The sequence below is a fragment of the Myotis myotis genome, unplaced genomic scaffold, assembly GCF_014108235.1.
Source record: "Myotis myotis isolate mMyoMyo1 unplaced genomic scaffold, mMyoMyo1.p scaffold_m19_p_1, whole genome shotgun sequence".
In the NCBI taxonomy this organism is placed as follows: Eukaryota; Metazoa; Chordata; class Mammalia; order Chiroptera; family Vespertilionidae; genus Myotis; species Myotis myotis.
The window spans coordinates 218,610,464-218,628,033 of NW_023416313.1; the positions used below are offsets into that span (position 1 = coordinate 218,610,464).

Below are 17,570 nucleotides of genomic sequence, written 5' to 3' on the forward strand. Positions count from 1 at the left end.
GGCCTGAACCCACACTCGCTGCCAAAGAGATGCGGTCCCGTCCCCACCACCCCACCCCCCAAACTTCTAAACGTGCCCCGGATCCTCCAGTCAGTGCCCCTCACCCCTACCCACGGCCTCGAGGCCCTGAGGCTGGCCCCGGGCCCTGAGGCTGGGGTCCCGGTTCTGGGGCCGGAGGACCGCCTGCAGGAACCTGGGGGGCTGCCCCGCCTGTAGTGCACGCAGCTGACGCCATCGGGACACCCTACAGGGGTGGGCAAACTTTTTGACTCGAGGGCCACAGTGGGTTCTTAAACTGGACCGGAGGGCCGGAACAAAAGCATGGAGTGTTTGTGTGAACTAATATAAATTCAAAGTAAACATCATTACATAAAAGGGTACGGTCTTTTATTTTAATAGTTTTATTCATTTCAAACGGGCCGCATCCGGCCCGCGGGCCGTAGTTTGCCCACGGCTGCAAACCACAAGTTCACTTTCTCGGACATCACCGACGGGAGAGCGTGGGCCCCGAGCCCCCCAACCCCCTCCCCGGGCCTGCGGGGTACGGCCCGCCCGCGCGCAGAGCGGAGGGGGCGGGGCGGGGCGGGGCCGGCGGCGCCGCGGGCGCGAGACCTTCCCGAGAGTTCCGGGCCGCGCAGGCGCGCTGCGGCGGCGGTTGGGGGTGGCGCGGGCGGCGGCCAGGGCGCAGGCGCAGGCGCGCGGCCGCGGCAGCAGTTGGGGAGGGCTCTTCCGGAAGGTTCCGGAGGCTTCTGGAAAGGCGCCGCGCGCGCAGGGCGGGCCCGCGTCTATATAAGGAGGAGCGGGCGCCGTGCGCCACTTGATTCTGCGTCCTCGTGCGGTGCTGCTGCGGAGCCCTTGCGGACCCTGAAGCCAAGGTGAGGGGGCGCCTGGGGCCTGGGGTGGGGGGGCGGGGAGGGGGGCTCAGGACGAGCAGGCGCGCGTGGGGCGGCGGACGGCGGGGGCCCGGCCCGGAGCCCCTCGGCCCCGCGAGTGCGGGGCAGGCTTGGTGCGCGGCGGAGGCCTCGGCCTGCTGCGGGCCCGCACCCCCTTCGGGAAGGGCCGTGCGGCGGGGGCCCTGAGGGAGGCAGGACCTCCCCCCCCGCCCGGAAGGCCTCTCCCGGGGCCCGGCCCGCGGGTTGGAGCCGCAGCGAGGCGGCGCCCGTTGCCCGCGGCCTGCAAGCGACTTGGGCTCGGGTGGCGCGCGCCCCTGTGAGCGGCGCGGCGCGGCCCGGAATGAGGTCATCCCTTTGTCGGCAGCCTCCGGTCTGCGTGTCCCCCGCAGTCTCGCTTGTCCCTGAAATGAAGCCCTAAACACACGGGGCGGCCGCGGTTGGGGCCGCAGCGCTGCTGTGGACGTGCTGCTGCGCGCGGTCCCAACGGGCTGCCGGGGTCCTTTGCAGATGCCGGAGGAAACCCAGACCCACGACCAACCCATGGAGGAGGAGGAAGTGGAGACGTTCGCCTTCCAGGCAGAAATTGCCCAGTTGATGTCACTGATCATCAACACTTTCTACTCGAACAAGGAGATCTTCCTGAGGGAGCTTATTTCAAACTCATCCGATGTAAGTCGCCTTTTCCTGCAGAGTTGGGTTTTGGTTTCATCATCTGGGGCTCTTGTGTTTTAACAACGTGTATTTTTTTTTTTTTTTTTTTTTTTTTTTTGCTAGGCTCTGGACAAGATCAGATACGAAAGCTTGACAGATCCCAGTAAACTAGACTCTGGGAAAGAGCTGCATATCAATCTCATTCCCAACAAGCAAGACCGAACCCTCACTATTGTGGATACCGGGATCGGAATGACCAAGGCCGATTTGATCAATAACCTGGGTACCATCGCCAAGTCCGGGACCAAAGCGTTCATGGAAGCTTTGCAGGCTGGTGCAGATATCTCCATGATTGGCCAGTTTGGTGTCGGGTTCTATTCAGCCTATCTGGTTGCTGAGAAAGTGACTGTGATCACCAAACACAACGATGATGAGCAGTATGCCTGGGAGTCCTCTGCAGGAGGTTCCTTCACCGTTAGGACTGACGTAGGTAGGCACCTGATGATGTAATTTGCTGGGTAAGCCAGTGGCTGGGAGGTAGGGGTGCGTGGGCAGTGGACCCCAAAGAGGCTGTGAAATTTGCCTGACGTTGGGGAGCGAGCTGGTGAGCAGTGATAGTGTAACAGCCTAACATGGAGGTTATCTTGGGCGAGGCAGTTAACTGCTGTGGGACTGACTCCATCCAGGAACAGTAAAGCTTGCTTTGTAAATTGGTTTAAAAAGTGATAGGTATGGCCGATGAGAGCTGAATAGATGGTAGGTTTTTTACCCTGATTTGGCCATTGAGATTGAAATTGTTTTCCCTGCTTCTCTTCCAGGGGAGCCCATGGGGCGTGGAACAAAGGTTATTCTGCACCTGAAAGAGGACCAGACGGAGTACTTGGAGGAGAGAAGGATCAAAGAGATCGTGAAGAAACACTCTCAATTTATTGGCTACCCCATTACTCTCTTTGTAAGTTTCTTTGTAGATAACCAAAGCGACTGAATTAAAATGTTTGGTCCTTTAAGATTTGTAAGGCAAAGACCCAAACTTCCAGTAATTATTGGACTAGTCTGAAGTTCTTAACTGCCAAGGTACCCCAGGGCTCTCTATAATAAAAGCGTAATATGCTAATTAGACCGGATGTCCTGCTATGGGTGAAGCCTGGGTTCAGGGTGCCGGGGGGAAGCCTGTTCCGCAGCCACAGCCCCCGGGGCAAGGAAGGCCTACTCTTTTTTTTTCTCCTCATTAAACTTATTTTAATGGGTCTCAAAATTCTGTGACAGATTTTTGGTCATGTTTCCATTAAAAAGTGCTGATTTTAAAAATTAATAACTTAAAAACTGCCACGCACACAAAAGAATCAAATGGTACACAAAACATTCTAGGAAGGCCTGCTCTTGCACGAATTTCTTGCATCAGGCCTCTAGTATTTAGTTAAAAACATCAAGTATTCATGAGAAGTTTTCTTGGTTAATGTTTCTTAGCTAATTTAGGCTTTGGTATAGTGTCTTTATCTTCATTTAGTTAGTTTTTTCATTCTAGAATGTGACTGTCTTTTTTTTGCAGGTGGAGAAGGAACGTGATAAAGAAGTCAGTGATGATGAGGCTGAAGAAAAGGAAGAGAAAGAGGAAGAGAAGGAGAAAGAAGAAAAGGAGTCCGAAGACAAGCCTGAAATCGAAGATGTTGGTTCTGACGAAGAGGAAGAAGAAAAGAAGGATGGGGACAAGAAGAAGAAAAAGAAGATCAAGGAGAAGTACATCGATCAAGAAGAACTGAACAAAACAAAGCCAATTTGGACCAGAAATCCTGATGACATTACTAATGAAGAATATGGGGAATTCTACAAGAGCCTGACCAATGACTGGGAGGATCACTTGGCAGTGAAGGTGAGTGACTGCCGAGTGCGGCCAGGCCAGCCTGCCTCTGCAGGTTCCGTCTGAAGTAGCTACATTTTCTCATCCCAGCCCTTCTCCCACAGTGCTGTGAGTTAGGGAACGGCTAGTGTTCATCGACTGATTATGACTTAGTGTGTGTTTTATTACAGCACTTTTCAGTTGAAGGACAGTTGGAATTCAGAGCCCTTCTTTTTGTCCCAAGACGTGCTCCGTTTGACCTGTTTGAAAACAGAAAGAAAAAGAACAACATTAAGTTGTATGTTCGCAGAGTTTTCATCATGGATAACTGTGAGGAGCTGATCCCTGAATACCTGAGTAAGTAGAGTTGGGTATGAAGAATGACTGCTGTCACTGGTTAAAGTCATTCTTAACTTAAGGGGGGGGGGGGGGCATAATTCATCTTTGGTTTGGGGGGCTTGCTCGTATTTGGTTGATTTTTGTCCTTAGAGTGACTTTGGTCTTTATATTCTTTCAGACTTCATTAGAGGTGTGGTGGACTCTGAGGATCTCCCTCTAAATATTTCCCGGGAGATGTTGCAACAAAGCAAAATTTTGAAAGTTATCAGAAAGAATTTGGTCAAAAAATGCTTAGAACTCTTCACTGAACTGGCAGAAGATAAGGAGAACTACAAAAAGTTTTATGAGCAGTTCTCTAAAAATATTAAGGTTGGTATAAACACATTGGGGCATTAGTAATAATGAAACTGGCTTCTCAAATTTTAAATTTTGTTTTAATGCAGAAAGTTTTTCTAAAGCTAATGTTATCTTTCAGCTTGGAATTCATGAAGATTCTCAAAACCGGAAGAAGCTCTCTGAGCTATTAAGATACTACACATCTGCTTCTGGTGATGAGATGGTCTCCCTCAAGGACTACTGCACAAGAATGAAGGAGAACCAGAAGCACATCTACTACATCACAGGTAATGGGCGATGTGTTCATGTCACCCATGGTGCTTGGAACCTCACAGGGACTGGGTGTTTTCTACCTGTGTGGCTCTCTCTGTACATTAGTAGCTGTTGATCTCGGCAAGGTAGTTAGCTGATCTGGCCATATCTGTGGTGGTCAGATCTGACTAGATAAGAAAAGCCAAGGGAGATGACACCTTGTGAAAGGTCTAAAAGTAATTCTTTGATGCAGGGGAGACCAAGGACCAGGTCGCTAACTCGGCCTTCGTGGAGCGTCTTCGGAAGCACGGCCTAGAAGTGATCTATATGATCGAGCCTATTGATGAGTACTGTGTGCAGCAGCTGAAGGAGTTTGAGGGGAAGACCTTAGTGTCAGTCACCAAAGAGGGCTTGGAACTTCCAGAAGATGAAGAAGAGAAAAAGAAGCAGGAAGAGAAAAAAACCAAGTTTGAAAACCTGTGCAAAATCATGAAGGACATCTTGGAGAAAAAAGTAGAAAAGGTGTGTTTCTTCTCCCTACATTTGCTAATTTTTGACACTTCTAGAAGTGGTGTTAGATCATCTCCCCCCCCCGCCCATGTTAAGCCATACGTACTTGCAAAACTTAGGATAGAAAACGTTTAGCCTTTCCATTCAGTGGAATATCTAAGTTTGCAAGTACATCATATTTCTGATTCCTCAGTACTTGTTAGATTCCTTAGATTGCACTTCACAATAAAGCTGACATAGGTGCTGAAGAGTTGTAGTAGTCTTAGCTACAACTTAATGCCCGGACATCTTAATGCTTAGTACTTTGATTACAGGTGGTCGTATCAAACCGATTGGTGACATCCCCATGCTGCATTGTCACAAGCACATATGGCTGGACAGCAAACATGGAGAGAATCATGAAGGCTCAGGCCCTGAGAGACAACTCAACAATGGGTTACATGGCAGCAAAGAAACACCTGGAGATAAACCCAGACCATTCCATCATCGAGACCTTAAGGCAGAAGGCGGAGGCAGACAAGAATGACAAGTCTGTGAAGGATCTGGTCATCCTGCTGTATGAGACCGCGCTCCTGTCCTCTGGCTTCAGTCTGGAAGACCCCCAGACACACGCTAACAGGATCTACAGGATGATCAAACTTGGTCTTGGTAAGCCGGTGTTGTCAGAAAGAGACTTGCCCCGTGACTATTGGGCGGGTAACTTTTAGCTACTTGATCACAATTGGGATTATGTCATGGCACTTGAGAAACTAAAGTAACGTGTTGAAGGGGTGGATAAATGGGTCCCTAGTCCATGAAGGCTAAAAAATGGAACTGAGACTCAAATACTCTATAATTGCTTAGCATTGGGAGCAGTTATAAGCCAGCAGTAGTATTAGGCTAATTAGTTGGTTTTTAAGAAATCTAATACATGGCTTTTATTTCCAAAAAGGTATCGATGAAGATGACCCCACTGCTGACGAGAGCAGTGCTGCTGTGACCGAAGAGATGCCGCCCCTGGAAGGAGACGACGACACCTCCCGTATGGAGGAAGTAGACTAAGCTCCCCTGCAGGACACCTGCACACGTGTTCAGTTCTTTACCTTCATTCCCTTGGATAATATATTTTCAAGGACTTTTTTCTTTATTTTTGTTAACATTTTAAAACTATGTATGGCATGGCAACTACTTAATGGGAAGACCGGGTTCCTTTCCCCCTATATGTGTACGAGACTGTGATACTTCAGCACTGAAGCCGGGCTTGTTTTCTTTCCTAGTTCCATGTTGGCCTGTTTTAACAGAATGGGTTTATCTTTGTTGTAAGATACGTGTAGCCTAATGTTTGTTAGCTTTGTGGTCTGAAGTGTTTCTCTCTCAAGCAGGTTCCTAAGTAGACCAAATCTTTGTTGCTCAAGTGTTCTGAGATGCGTGGTTAAAACAACCTTCATCCCCTAAGATCTACTTTTTAAGCCTGACATCCCCTGTAGTTATCAACTGCATGTACTAGTATGGCCTCTAGAAGTTAGTATGCTAAGCTGACCAACAGGATGGTAGTAACTGTCCATAGGGTTTGTCTCTAAAGGATTGTGTAGCATAGCAGAAATATAAGCTACCTAGGCATATGTTGTAAGCTGTTTGAAAGTAACTCAGAGCAAGTTTTGTGAATAGAAGTGCAGTGTTCTCGTCACATTCTGCTTTAAAAGGTTATGGCAAATACAAATTAAAAAGAAAGTTATGTGCAAGTGTCTTATTTGGGGGCTGTTGCTGATGTAACAGCACTGGGTATACACAAATCTTGCCTAGACAAGTGGAGAAAACAATAGATGGTTCACATTGATCACCCCAAGTCTTTCTGCGACTTCCCAGGGACCCAGGTTTCAGGGTGTCATCAGGTAGCATGCCCTCCCCATCTGTCTAATACGGTCTCTAATCGAGCGTTCTACATCAGGGTTGGTACGTCCAAACTGCAGGTTGGTGGCATTTCTGAAACATTGCAGTCTAAATAGAGCCCCTTAAAACCTTGGCCTTAGTGTCTCCAAGTTCTTTCCTAAATCTACTTACTGTCATCCCCCCTGATACCTTGCTTTGTTTTTTCTGTTGCTTTATTGAGCCTCAGGTAAGAGGCATGTCTAGGTGGCTGAGCTGCTGGTATCAGTAGGAAGAGCGTGATCATTGGTCTCAAAGGAAACAATGGGGTCCCTTCTGGGACAGTGATAACTAAATTAGTCTTCCAGTCCTGAAGTTGATTGTTTTTAGAAAACTTGGTGGTAGGTCCATGCAGGATTCGGGTTTGTAGATCACCTATAAGGGTGTTCGTAACTAATGGGGAAAGGAGTGTGGGATTCCATACCCTGGGAAAAGCCAGTGCCCTAGTGCTCAGTAGGTTCTTAGTGGCCTGGTGAACATTAATCGCATTTACTCCTTAAAGTCCTCTGCGGCAGAAGTTCTTAGGAATTACTTGAGGTGTCAGTACTTGAGCCCACATTTAACTCCACAGCCCATAGTCTCTCTGCTGTTGTGCTTACCAGCTGGAGGAAGTGGGTGTACTTGCTGGGGCTAGTGCAACAGGGAGGTTACAGTGGCTTCTAAGAATGTTCAAGACTCAATTCAAATCAAAGCAGCAGGCACTTGAGGGTATCTGCCAACTGAGGACTAACTGACCCTGCCCTGAGAGATTTATGGCAAGTAGGCAAGTACTGTCTCTGGAACTGTCCCCAGGAACCCCTGGGCTGGAGATGGGACCACCCACAGGGGTCGCTCAGCCCAATGGGCATACACACCACCAGGAGTCTCACCTACTGCTTTAAAACCCAATGTGACTTCACACCTGTCAGCCCCATCCTGCCCTGGAGGAGGGTAATGAGTGCTGAAAAAGCAAAGAGGCACAGACTGGAAAAGGTAAAATTTATTCACAAAAATGGTCTGAGAACTAATACCTGAATTTAACAAAGTCCTAGGATAGATCAATATTCAAAAACCATTTGAATTTGTGTTAGCAACAATCGTTAATTAAATCTTTAAGTGTTCATTCACAGTAGCATACTAAATTGAAATAAATTTTACAAAAAGGCTTCGCAACACCTGGACAGAAGAAAAATTAGAGACCTAGGTAAACAAATACCGGTTCTGTGTTGGAAACTCAATAGTGCTAAGATCAGGGTTCTCCTGAGAAGCATTAAACGAGCCAGTCATAAAAAGCTACTTTCTACTTGATTTCATATAATTCTAGAAAAAGCAAAAGTGCATCAGAAAGTGGGGCCAGAACGCCTAGTGGGATTGTCGAGGGGCAAGAGGGAACATTTGAAAGTGTCCAAAAACTTTAAATAATGGTTGCATGGGTGTATGTATTAAAATCCATACAGTTTAAATTGTGTGGATAATGGTGTACTATGCCTAATAAAAAATGAAAAAAAGAAAAGATGTAGAAAGCAGACTACTGCCATTCAAAAGTGACCTTGAGCAAGTCAAGTCGCTGGACCCCTTCCTCTTACCTCATTTGTAAATGAGACAGTACCTTCAAGGCTGCTCTGCCATTTTCTAGGTAAGTGGGCTTAGCAGCTGCCTGGCATTACCAAGTGCTCACTAATGGACAGCCATTACTTCCAAAGACTCACCTCCGGTGGGACCTTTCCTCCCTGGCGTCCTATGAGGTCACCTTACTCAGGTTCGCTTCTGTCACAGATAATGTCCTAGATCAGTGGTTCTCAACCTTCTGGCCCTTTAAATACAGTTCCTCATGTTGTGACCCAACCATAAAATTATTTTCGTTGCTACTTCTTAACTGTAATGGTGCTACTGTTATGAATTGTTATGTAAATATCTGATATGCAGGATGGTCTTAGGCGACCCCTGTGAAAGGGTCGTTCAACCGCCAAAGGGGTCGCGACCCACAGGTTGAGAACCGCTGTCCTAGAGTGTAACATCCTGCAAGCCCCAGTCCAAGTCTCACTCCGCCAGGAAGTTTTCTAGACTACTTCTAGGGCACACCCAACTGAGAACCAGGCAGTTCAGTTTGGTGGGCACTGGGGAAGGGGGGCGGAGCCAAACAGCGGTGGCAGCTGCAATGAGGCCCTGAGGACCCCAGTAGAGGTATAAGGACAGCAAGGAGGGGCCAGGTGTGGGCAAGCTCCTGGGAGGAGCCGGCTGGGGACAGGAAGCTGACCTCATTTCAACAAGGGAGTGGGGATCTCCAGGGCGGAGAGGAGAGCCTGGAGGGCTCCGTCCTGGGAAGGAACATGTGGATGGTCTGATGAGAGAAAGATGGAGGGTGGAAATCACTGTGTCTTGAACATTAGCCCCAGGTAAACACATCTTACCATTTTAAGTGTACAGTTCAGTGGCATTAACTATATTTAAAATGTTGTGCAGCCATCATCAGTATCTATTTCCAGAACTTTAAAAAAAAAATGGATCTGAGAGAAAGAGGAGAAAGGGGAAAGAGGGGAGGAGAGAGAGAAAGATCGATTTGTTGTTCCACTTATTCATGCATTCATTGGTTGCTTCTTGCTTGTGCCCTGACTGGGGATCGAACCCACAGCCTTTTTGAGCCACCCGGCCAGAGCCTATTTCCAGCACTTTTTCATATTCCAAACAGAAATCTCATTAAGCAGTAACTTACTGTGATGGGCCTCATGGCCCCTAGGACCAGGCTAAATCCTCCCATTGTCTGGCCTCAGTTTGCCAGTCCTTTTCTTCAGAAAAGCCCCTGTAGCCTCTCCCTTTGTGGCATTTCTCACAATTTTCCTGGGGTGATTCATTTTAGGTCTCTCTTGCCTCCCTGCTGCCTGTCCCCATGAAGGCAGACACGCCGGCCCAGTGCACCTGGGACTTATTTGTGGAGTTGAATGAATAACTGGTATATATAACTGTTGTGTTTCCACCTTCCTCCGGAATGGCAATTTGCTTAAATAACTTTTTGTAATTTGGGAAGCTTATGTTCCCTTTTCTAAGCCTTCACGATCTGCTCCAACCTTTGAAAGTGTGATTCCAGATGACTCCCTGTAGGAAGGAACATCACTTCACCTCCCTGGGAAGAACGTTCCAGGAAGCAGGGCTCGCAGTGAGTCACGGCGTATAAATAGCAGCATTAAAGCCTGAACAAAGATTCCATGGTGATATGCAGAACCAGCCAGCTGAGCAGATCGTCCACCAAGGGTGTCGGCCTGCTCAAAACACACATCATCTTGTGAAAGTACACTAGGGCCTCAACATGTGACCAATGCGTGTTCTAGAGCTGGAACAAGGGCCCAAAAGGAAGCACCGTTGTTTTTTAAATTCCAGATCAGAAAAACGGCAACCCTAACAAGTCAGAATGAAAAAGAATCAATAGATCAGCTCCCCGCTTGTTACATGGCTGAATGGATGGAGACACAGCCCCTGACACCCCTCCTGGCTCTCTGAAGTGCCTCCTGGATGTTGTCACATGGTTTCATCTGTTCCTTAGCACATCTTTGTAACTCACACACACACCAGGTACTTGTACAATGAAATGCACAAGTCAGACTAAGGATGTTCATTCTTGCCAGTTCTACTCAACACTGCACTGGAGGTTGGAGCCAGGGCCATTAGTCAAGAGAAAGGAAAAGAAGGCACCCTGATTGGACAGGAAGGAGTAAAAAGTATCTCTATTTGTGGATGACATGATCTTGTATAGAGAAAATCATAAGGACTCCACACACACCTCTATTAGAACAAGTTCAATAAGGTTGCAGGATACAAGATCAATAGTTAAAAATCAGTTGTACTGCCCAGCTAGTGGTGCTCAGTGGATTGAGCATCATTCCATGGCACCAACAGGTCACTGGTTTGATTCCCAGTCAGGGCATATGCCTGGGATGCAGGCTCGATCCCCAGTAGGGGGCGTGCAGGAGGCAGCCGATTGATGTTTCTCTCTCATTATCGATGTTTCCTCTCCCTCTTCCTTCCTCTAAAATCAATAAAAACACATTTTTAAAAATCAGTTGTATTTCTATCCACTAACAAGGAACAATTCAAAAATAAAATTAAGAAAACAGTTCTATTTTTACAATAGCATAAAAAATACTTAGAAATTTAACAAAAGAAATGTGTGACTCATGCCCTAAAAGCCACAGAAATGCGTTAAAAGAAGATCTAATAAAGCAATGGTTCTCAACCATCTGGCCCTTTAAATACAGTTCCTCATGTTGTGACCCAATCATAAAATTATTTTCGTTGCTACTTCATAACTGTAATGGTGCTACTGTTATGAATCGTAATGTAAATATCTGATATGCAGGATGGTCTTAGGCGACCCCTGTGAAAGGGTCGTTCAACCGCCAAAGGGGTCGCGACCCACAGGTTGAGAACCGCTGTAAGGAAAAGACATTCCATGCTCAAGGATTGGAAGACAGAATATGGTTAAGATGGCAATACTCCCTAAGGTGATCTACAGATTCAACACAATCCTTATCAAAATCCCCGCTGACACATTTTTCAGAAATTGACAAGCTGATTCTAAAATTCACATGGAAACGCAAGGGACCCAGAAGAACCAAACAATCTTTTTTTTTTTTTAATATATTTTTTTTTATTGATTTTTTACAGAGAAGAAGGGAGAGAGATAGAGAGCCAGAAACATCGATGGGAGAGAAACATCGATCAGCCGCCTCCTGCACATCTCCCACTTGGGGACGCGCCCGTAACCCAAGTACATGCCCCTGACCGGAATCGAACCTGGTACCCCTCAGTCCGCAGGCCGACGCTCTATCCACTGAGCCAAACCGGCTTCGGCGAACCAAACAATCTTGAAAACAAAGTTGGAGGAGCCACACTTCCTGACTTCAAAAAGTGGTAATAATAATAAAGTGGTATTAATAATAATAATAATAATAATAATAATAATAATAATGTGACCGAGCAGCTAACATTATACGTGGCATCTTTAATTTGCCAGTTCATCATTCATTCAACATATATCGCTGAGCAGTGACCGTGTGGGAGGTGGAGGAGCGTGGACGTCCCTGGGATATTCAGTCTCAACAGCCGCGTAGAAATCAACAGGCAGCTCTGGAGAGGCTGGTCTGGCCTGCAGTGGGCGCACGGAGAAGTGGCTTCAAACCGGGATTTGGAAGCCACGGAAGGCTTCCCGGAGGAGGTGTCAAACTAAGCCAATAAGGTTAAGCTGGCGGGGATGGAGGCGGGGTGCGGGGCGCATCTCTGGCCGAGGTCAGAGCTGTGGGTAGGGGGAGAGGAGGGGCTCGGAGCCTTCGCGGTTTAGGAGAAGTGGGCCGGCTCCTAGGAGGCGAGCGCGAGGCCCAGGGAAACGGCTGGGACCGCCCAGGGCACGAGGGAGTCGCTCAAGGTTTTGTGGGAAAATTAGGTCCTAAAAAAGGCCTCGCTGGCCCCGCGTGGAGCACTGACGGCTGGGCCCGGCGGGAGGAAGGATCTGGAGCTTTGCGGAGGGACCAGCAAGGCGGCAGGAGGGACTCCGCCCTCGCGAGGGTGCGGACCGGACCTCGTTGCCATGGAGACGCCTGTGGCGTCACACAGCCCGGGTCTGGCCTGCATGACCTTCCTTCCTGACTCAGGAACGTTCACTGGGGGCACAAAATGGACATGCGGTGCAGAAGGTAGGTGCGGTGACGGCCCGCCCTGCGCACCCGACCCTGCATCCCGGCCCCCGCTGCTCTCAATAAGCATCGCCGGGGCCCCCAGCTTGAGTGACAGCGCCTAAGCGACTCTGGTGGCCCCAACTTGAGTGACAGCACCCCTATTCGGAGTCACCCTCGCGCCCCAGGGCCTTGCCGCCCCGGGAGGTTGAAGGGCCGGGAAGCTGCGGCCCAGCTCAGGCTCCGACAGGTGCGGGGCCACGTGCGCCCCCCCCGCGCGAAGTGCTGCCACCTGGGGCGCCTTTTGCAGGGCTGCTGGCCCCGCGGGGGGCGCCTGCCGGGATAGGAGAGGGGTGCCTCCTCCAGAAAGAAGGGGTCCTGAGGCCGCCCAGCCCCCACCCCGTGGGAGTGAGGACACCCTCTGGGGACATCGCCACCACACCCCCCGCCCCCCCCCCCCGCCCCGGGAGGGGAGTGCCTGCCGGGAGCAGTGAGGGGTGAGGATGGTCCCCACCCTCTGTCCCTGGGGTCCCTGCTTCGGAGACCCTGGTGTGAGATGGGGGCCGATGTGACAGGTATGAGGAGTGAGGGACGGAGGAAGCGCATTCCCAGCCGACTTCCAACACGGGGTGGCCGGGCCGGCTCTGCCCAGGGAGACGGAGAGCGGGGCCTCGGGCTGCCCCTGCTTTGCCCTCGGCAGCCAGCCTGTGCTGGGCGGCGTGGCCTCCCCACCCGCCCTCCAAACCCGCAGAACTCCTGGCACCTGGGGCTCAGGGCGGTTAATTAGCATCTGCTGGCGAAGCTGCTCCGGATTTCTCCAAAATATTAGTGTATCCCGTGGTTTCCTCGAAAGCAGTGGTTCTGAACCTTGGCTGCACATTAGAATCACCTGGGAATCTTTTTAAAAATATATTTTATTGATTTTTTTACAGAGAAGAAGGGAGAGGGATAGTTAGAAACATCGATGAGAGAGAAACATCGATCAGCCGCCTCCTGCACGCCTTCCACTGGGGATGTGCCCGCAACCAAGGTACATGCCCTTGACCGGAATCAAACCTGGGACCGTTCAGTCCGCAGGCGGACACTCTATCCACTGAGCCAAACCGGTTCAGCAACCTGGGAATCTTTTTAAAATCCTGATTCCTGGGCCTCATCCTCCGGAGTTCCCTTTCTTTGTTACTAATGTTGTTGGCTCCACCCCATAACAAAGAATTTCCAGAGGATGAAGCCTGGAGATCAGGATTTTAAAAAGATTCCCAGGTGATTCTAATGTGCAGCCAAGGTTGAGAACCACTGCTCTAAAGCAAAGGGCTTTGAAACAAGAAATGAATTCCCTGCGGTGCTGTGCTCATGTGTTGTGTGGCCGCCTCCCGCCAAACGGGGCTTCCTCTCTTTTGGGTGTAGACCTCTGTGAGCTGATGGACTCTGCGAGGAGCTCAGGCACGGTGGAGAGGTCAGCCCGCAAATACCAGGTGAGACTAGCCGGCCGAAGCTCAGCGGGTTTTTCCCCTTGCAGCGTGGCCCGCATTGTCTGGAACGCGACTTACAAATTCTGACCTTGTTTTTTCAGTGGCATAGGGACAGGAGTGCAGAATTGGGGGGAAAATTCACTGTCAAGTCCTTTTAATTTGTTATATCTCAGAATAATTGTACAAAAATGTGTCTGATCAAAATAATACCAAGTATGATTTGAAGATGTTCATCTTAAAAATTAACACGGGGGAAACAGAAGGGAGAAAAGAACCTGTGGTTTGAGCACCACAATCCAGGCCTTGCTGTCCCCCTGAAGAGCCAACCTTGCCAATGAGTATGTTCCCATCCTCATGTGGAGCCTCCGTCTGCAGTTAGGCCAGGGGTCATGTTCAGTCCCGACTTCCCCTTAGAGCCGTGGTTCTCAACCTTCTGGCCCTTGAAATGCAGTTCCTCATGTGTGACCCAACCATAACATTATTTTCATTGATACTTCATAACTGTAATGTTGCTGCTGTTATGAATCGTAATGTAAATATCTGATAGGCAGGATGGTCTTAGGCGACCCCTGTGAAAGGGTCGTTCGACCGCCAAAGGGGTCGCGACCCACAGGTTGAGAACCGCTGCCTTAGGGGCTCACACGGGAATATTTCCTGAGCGCGGCCCCTGGCCCCTTGGTTGTGGAGATGATGAAGGTGTTCACGTCAGGATGGCTTCTTGTTACAAGTGTGTGTGAAGGACATAGTGTGTGTGTGCGTGTCTTTGTGTGTCTGTGTATGTGGGATGTGTCTGTGTGAGTACGTATGTGTATGTGTATGTCTTTGTGTGTATGCCTCTCTGTGTGTATGTATGTGTGGTATGTGTCTCTGTGTGTGTCTGTGTGTGCATGACTGTGTGTGTGGTGTGTGTGTGGTGTGTCTCTGTGTGGTGTCTGTATGTGTATGTGTGTGTGTGTTTGTGTGTGTGTGTATGGTGTGTGTATGTCTGTGTGGTGTCTCTCTGTGTGTCTGTATGTGTGTCTGTGTGTCTGTGTGTGTGTGTGTATGGTGTGTGTATATGTATGTGTGGTGTGTGTGTGGCATGTGTCTCTGTGTGGTGTCTGTATGTGTGTGTGTGTGTGTGTCTGTGTGTGTGTCTCCTTGGGAACGCCGTCCTCCCAAGCTCCCTGCTCTCCCGGTCCCTGGTCCAGGAAAGGGGCTGGCTATTGGAAGCAGGTCTGAGTTTCAGTGGGTAGAAGGTGCTGATGAAAAGTCCTGCGAAAGGACGGGTTTTGTCGGGACTGCCCACGTCTCCCTGGACAAAGCGCGTCCTCTTCGAGGCCACCGTGGGGAAGAGGAGTTTGAGAGGTCCTTCAGCACCCATTTCCTGCAAGGAAAGCACATCTATTCTTGCACCAGAACCACTGGTTAATTGTTGAATGTTAAGAGAAAAAAAATTATTTATTTATTTCAGAGAGGAAGGGAGAGGGAGAGAGAGATAGAAACATCAATGATGAGAGAGAACCATTGATTGGCTGCCTCCTGCATGCTGCCCACTGGGGATCGAGCCCACAATCCAGGCTTGTGCCCTTGACTGGAATCGAACCCAGGACCCTTCAGTTTGTAGACTGAAACTCTATCCACTGAGCCAAACCAGGCAGGGCTAAATATATTTTTATTGATTTCAGAGAAGAAGGGAGAGGGGGAGAGAAACATCAGTAATGGGAGAGAATCATTGACTGGCTGCCTCCTGCACGCCCCCTGCTGGGGATGGAGTCTGCAGCCCGGGCATGTGCCCTGACTGGGAATGGAACCGAGACCTCCTGGTTCCTGGGTCGACACTCAACCACCGAGCCACGCCGGCCGGGCTAAGAGAAATGTTTAAATGCGGTTTTCCTTTAAAGTGGAAATGCAACGTTGAGTTCAGCACGGAGGCCAGCCCAGAGGCAGCCTGCTGTGAGCTCCGCGGCCCACGGGTCTCTTCCCGAGCCGGTGGGGCCTGGACAGTTTCCTCTCTGACAGGCAGCTCCGCGTGTTTCTTCTGTTGCCGGTTCTGAGAGGAGCTTCTAAGCCGCCTTTCTCCAAAGACGCTTTGTGTCTGCTCTGATGCCTCCCTTCGTCCTCAGGCCAGCGGCGCTCCCCCGACTCCCCTGCTCTGGGCAGCGGGCTCTCTGGACTCCACCTGCACCTCCTGTTTGTAGCCCCTGCCCTTGGAGGCTCCCGCAGTCCAGGTAGGAACCTAAGAGGCGGCTCTGTGGGGAGCTGGCGTGTTCCCTCAGGAACACCCTCCTGGGCCTGGCTCCAGGGGTGGAGGCTGGGGCAGGTCCCAGGCGGAGCTATGGGCTCTCGGGCCTGGGCCACCCCCTCCCGGGATGGAGGAGGCCGCCTGGTCCCTGGGGATTTGGGCTGTTTGGAGGCGTTCAGTCTGTTATTTTTAAAAAATTGTTTTTGCTGTTACCCAGTGTTTGTCTAATGCGTTAAACATTCTATTTGCAAAGTGGAGTTTAAAAGGCGTCATTAGGAAAATGTACCCAATGTTCACCTTCATTTAAACATGTGTCGAGTTCACATCGACCCTTGCCATCTGGCACACTGAACCGGCACAAGACGCCAGACGATGAGCGACAGTGCACGCTTCTGTCTTCCATTTCTGTTTTGCTTTTGGGCTGTTCATCCTCCTCCTCCAGAACCACCGCTGCCTGAAGCTGGGAGTCAGGATGGACAGGGGCGGGGCCCGGATGGACAAGGGACGCAACCCAGGACTGGCCGGAAGTTGGCTTGCTGCTCCCTAACTTTCCTATTTTAAAACTTCAGGTTACCAGGTTGTGACTTCTTTAAAAAATGGTTTTTTAAAAATATACTTTTACTTATTTTATTTTTAAATATATTTTTATTGATTTCAGAGAGGAAGAGAGAGGGATAGAGAGAGAGAAACATCGATGATGAGAGAGAATCATTGATTGGCTGCCTCCTGCACACACACCCCCACTGGGGATTGAGCCCGCAACCCAGGCATGTGCCCTGACCGGGAATCGAACTGTGACCTCCTGGTTTGTAGGTCGATGCTCAACCACTGAGCCACACTGGCCAGGCAAGTTATGACTTCTTGACCTCCCTCTTGTGAGGTTAGTCTGACAATGACTGTTTCCCAGGTTGGGAGGGTGGGTGGCTAGGGTTGCTTCTGTTTTTGTTTGTTTTTTACTGTCTAAAGCTCAAATATAACATTGGGGGCTGATACCTTTAAAAATATAACATTTTTTTCTGTGTTTCCTATCAGTTGGGGTACTTCTCCCCACATATTGGAAATAGTGTCACTTTAAATGGTTGAAGCTCTGGTGACCAACACTGAGTTCAGGCAAGCAACATTGATTTTTGTGTCCAGCCTGGCCTTTTGCCATCCTTGGTGCTTAAATGTCAGATTCCAGCCTCCAGCCCAGACTGGCGTGTCTCCCATTCTCACAAAGCAAACGACGCCGCGATCTGCTCCTGTTCTTTGCGGTTCAAACAAAAGGAACGGGATTCTTTAAGATCGCGTCCCTTTCTCAGAGGACCAGCCCTGGACTTGGGGCGCGTTCCTTTTCCGAGGCTGCCCTGAGAGATGACCGCCAGCTGGGTGGCTTCAGACCACAGAGATTCCCTCTCCAGGCCTGGAGGCCAGCGTCTGAGGTCCAGGTGTTGGGGGGCCCTCCGGAGGCCCCGCGGGAGAGTCTGTGCCAGGACTCTGCTGTTCGAGAACCTACTAGAGACCCCAGTGGGT

The 17,570-nt window shown here is 49.8% G+C and overlaps 1 protein-coding gene across 2 annotated transcripts; it reads left to right on the plus strand.

The window, feature by feature from the left end:
• Positions 1 to 719: 719 nt before the first annotated feature.
• HSP90AA1 (heat shock protein 90 alpha family class A member 1) lies at positions 720 to 6,528 on the plus strand. Of its 2 annotated transcripts, none has more exons than XM_036316633.1 (11): positions 720 to 875; positions 1,401 to 1,562; positions 1,668 to 2,034; positions 2,363 to 2,496; positions 3,094 to 3,414; positions 3,573 to 3,738; positions 3,899 to 4,089; positions 4,196 to 4,343; positions 4,562 to 4,830; positions 5,133 to 5,466; positions 5,750 to 6,528. In XM_036316633.1, exons 2-11 carry the CDS (start codon positions 1,401 to 1,403, stop codon positions 5,857 to 5,859), a joined length of 2,202 nt encoding a protein of 733 aa, XP_036172526.1. In that variant the 5' UTR covers positions 720 to 875; the 3' UTR covers positions 5,860 to 6,528. The 2 variants fall into 2 exon arrangements, with proteins under 2 accessions (XP_036172526.1, XP_036172534.1); XM_036316641.1 differs by having other exon boundaries at positions 748 to 875; positions 1,343 to 1,562.
• The last annotated feature ends 11,042 nt before the right edge of the window (positions 6,529 to 17,570 follow it).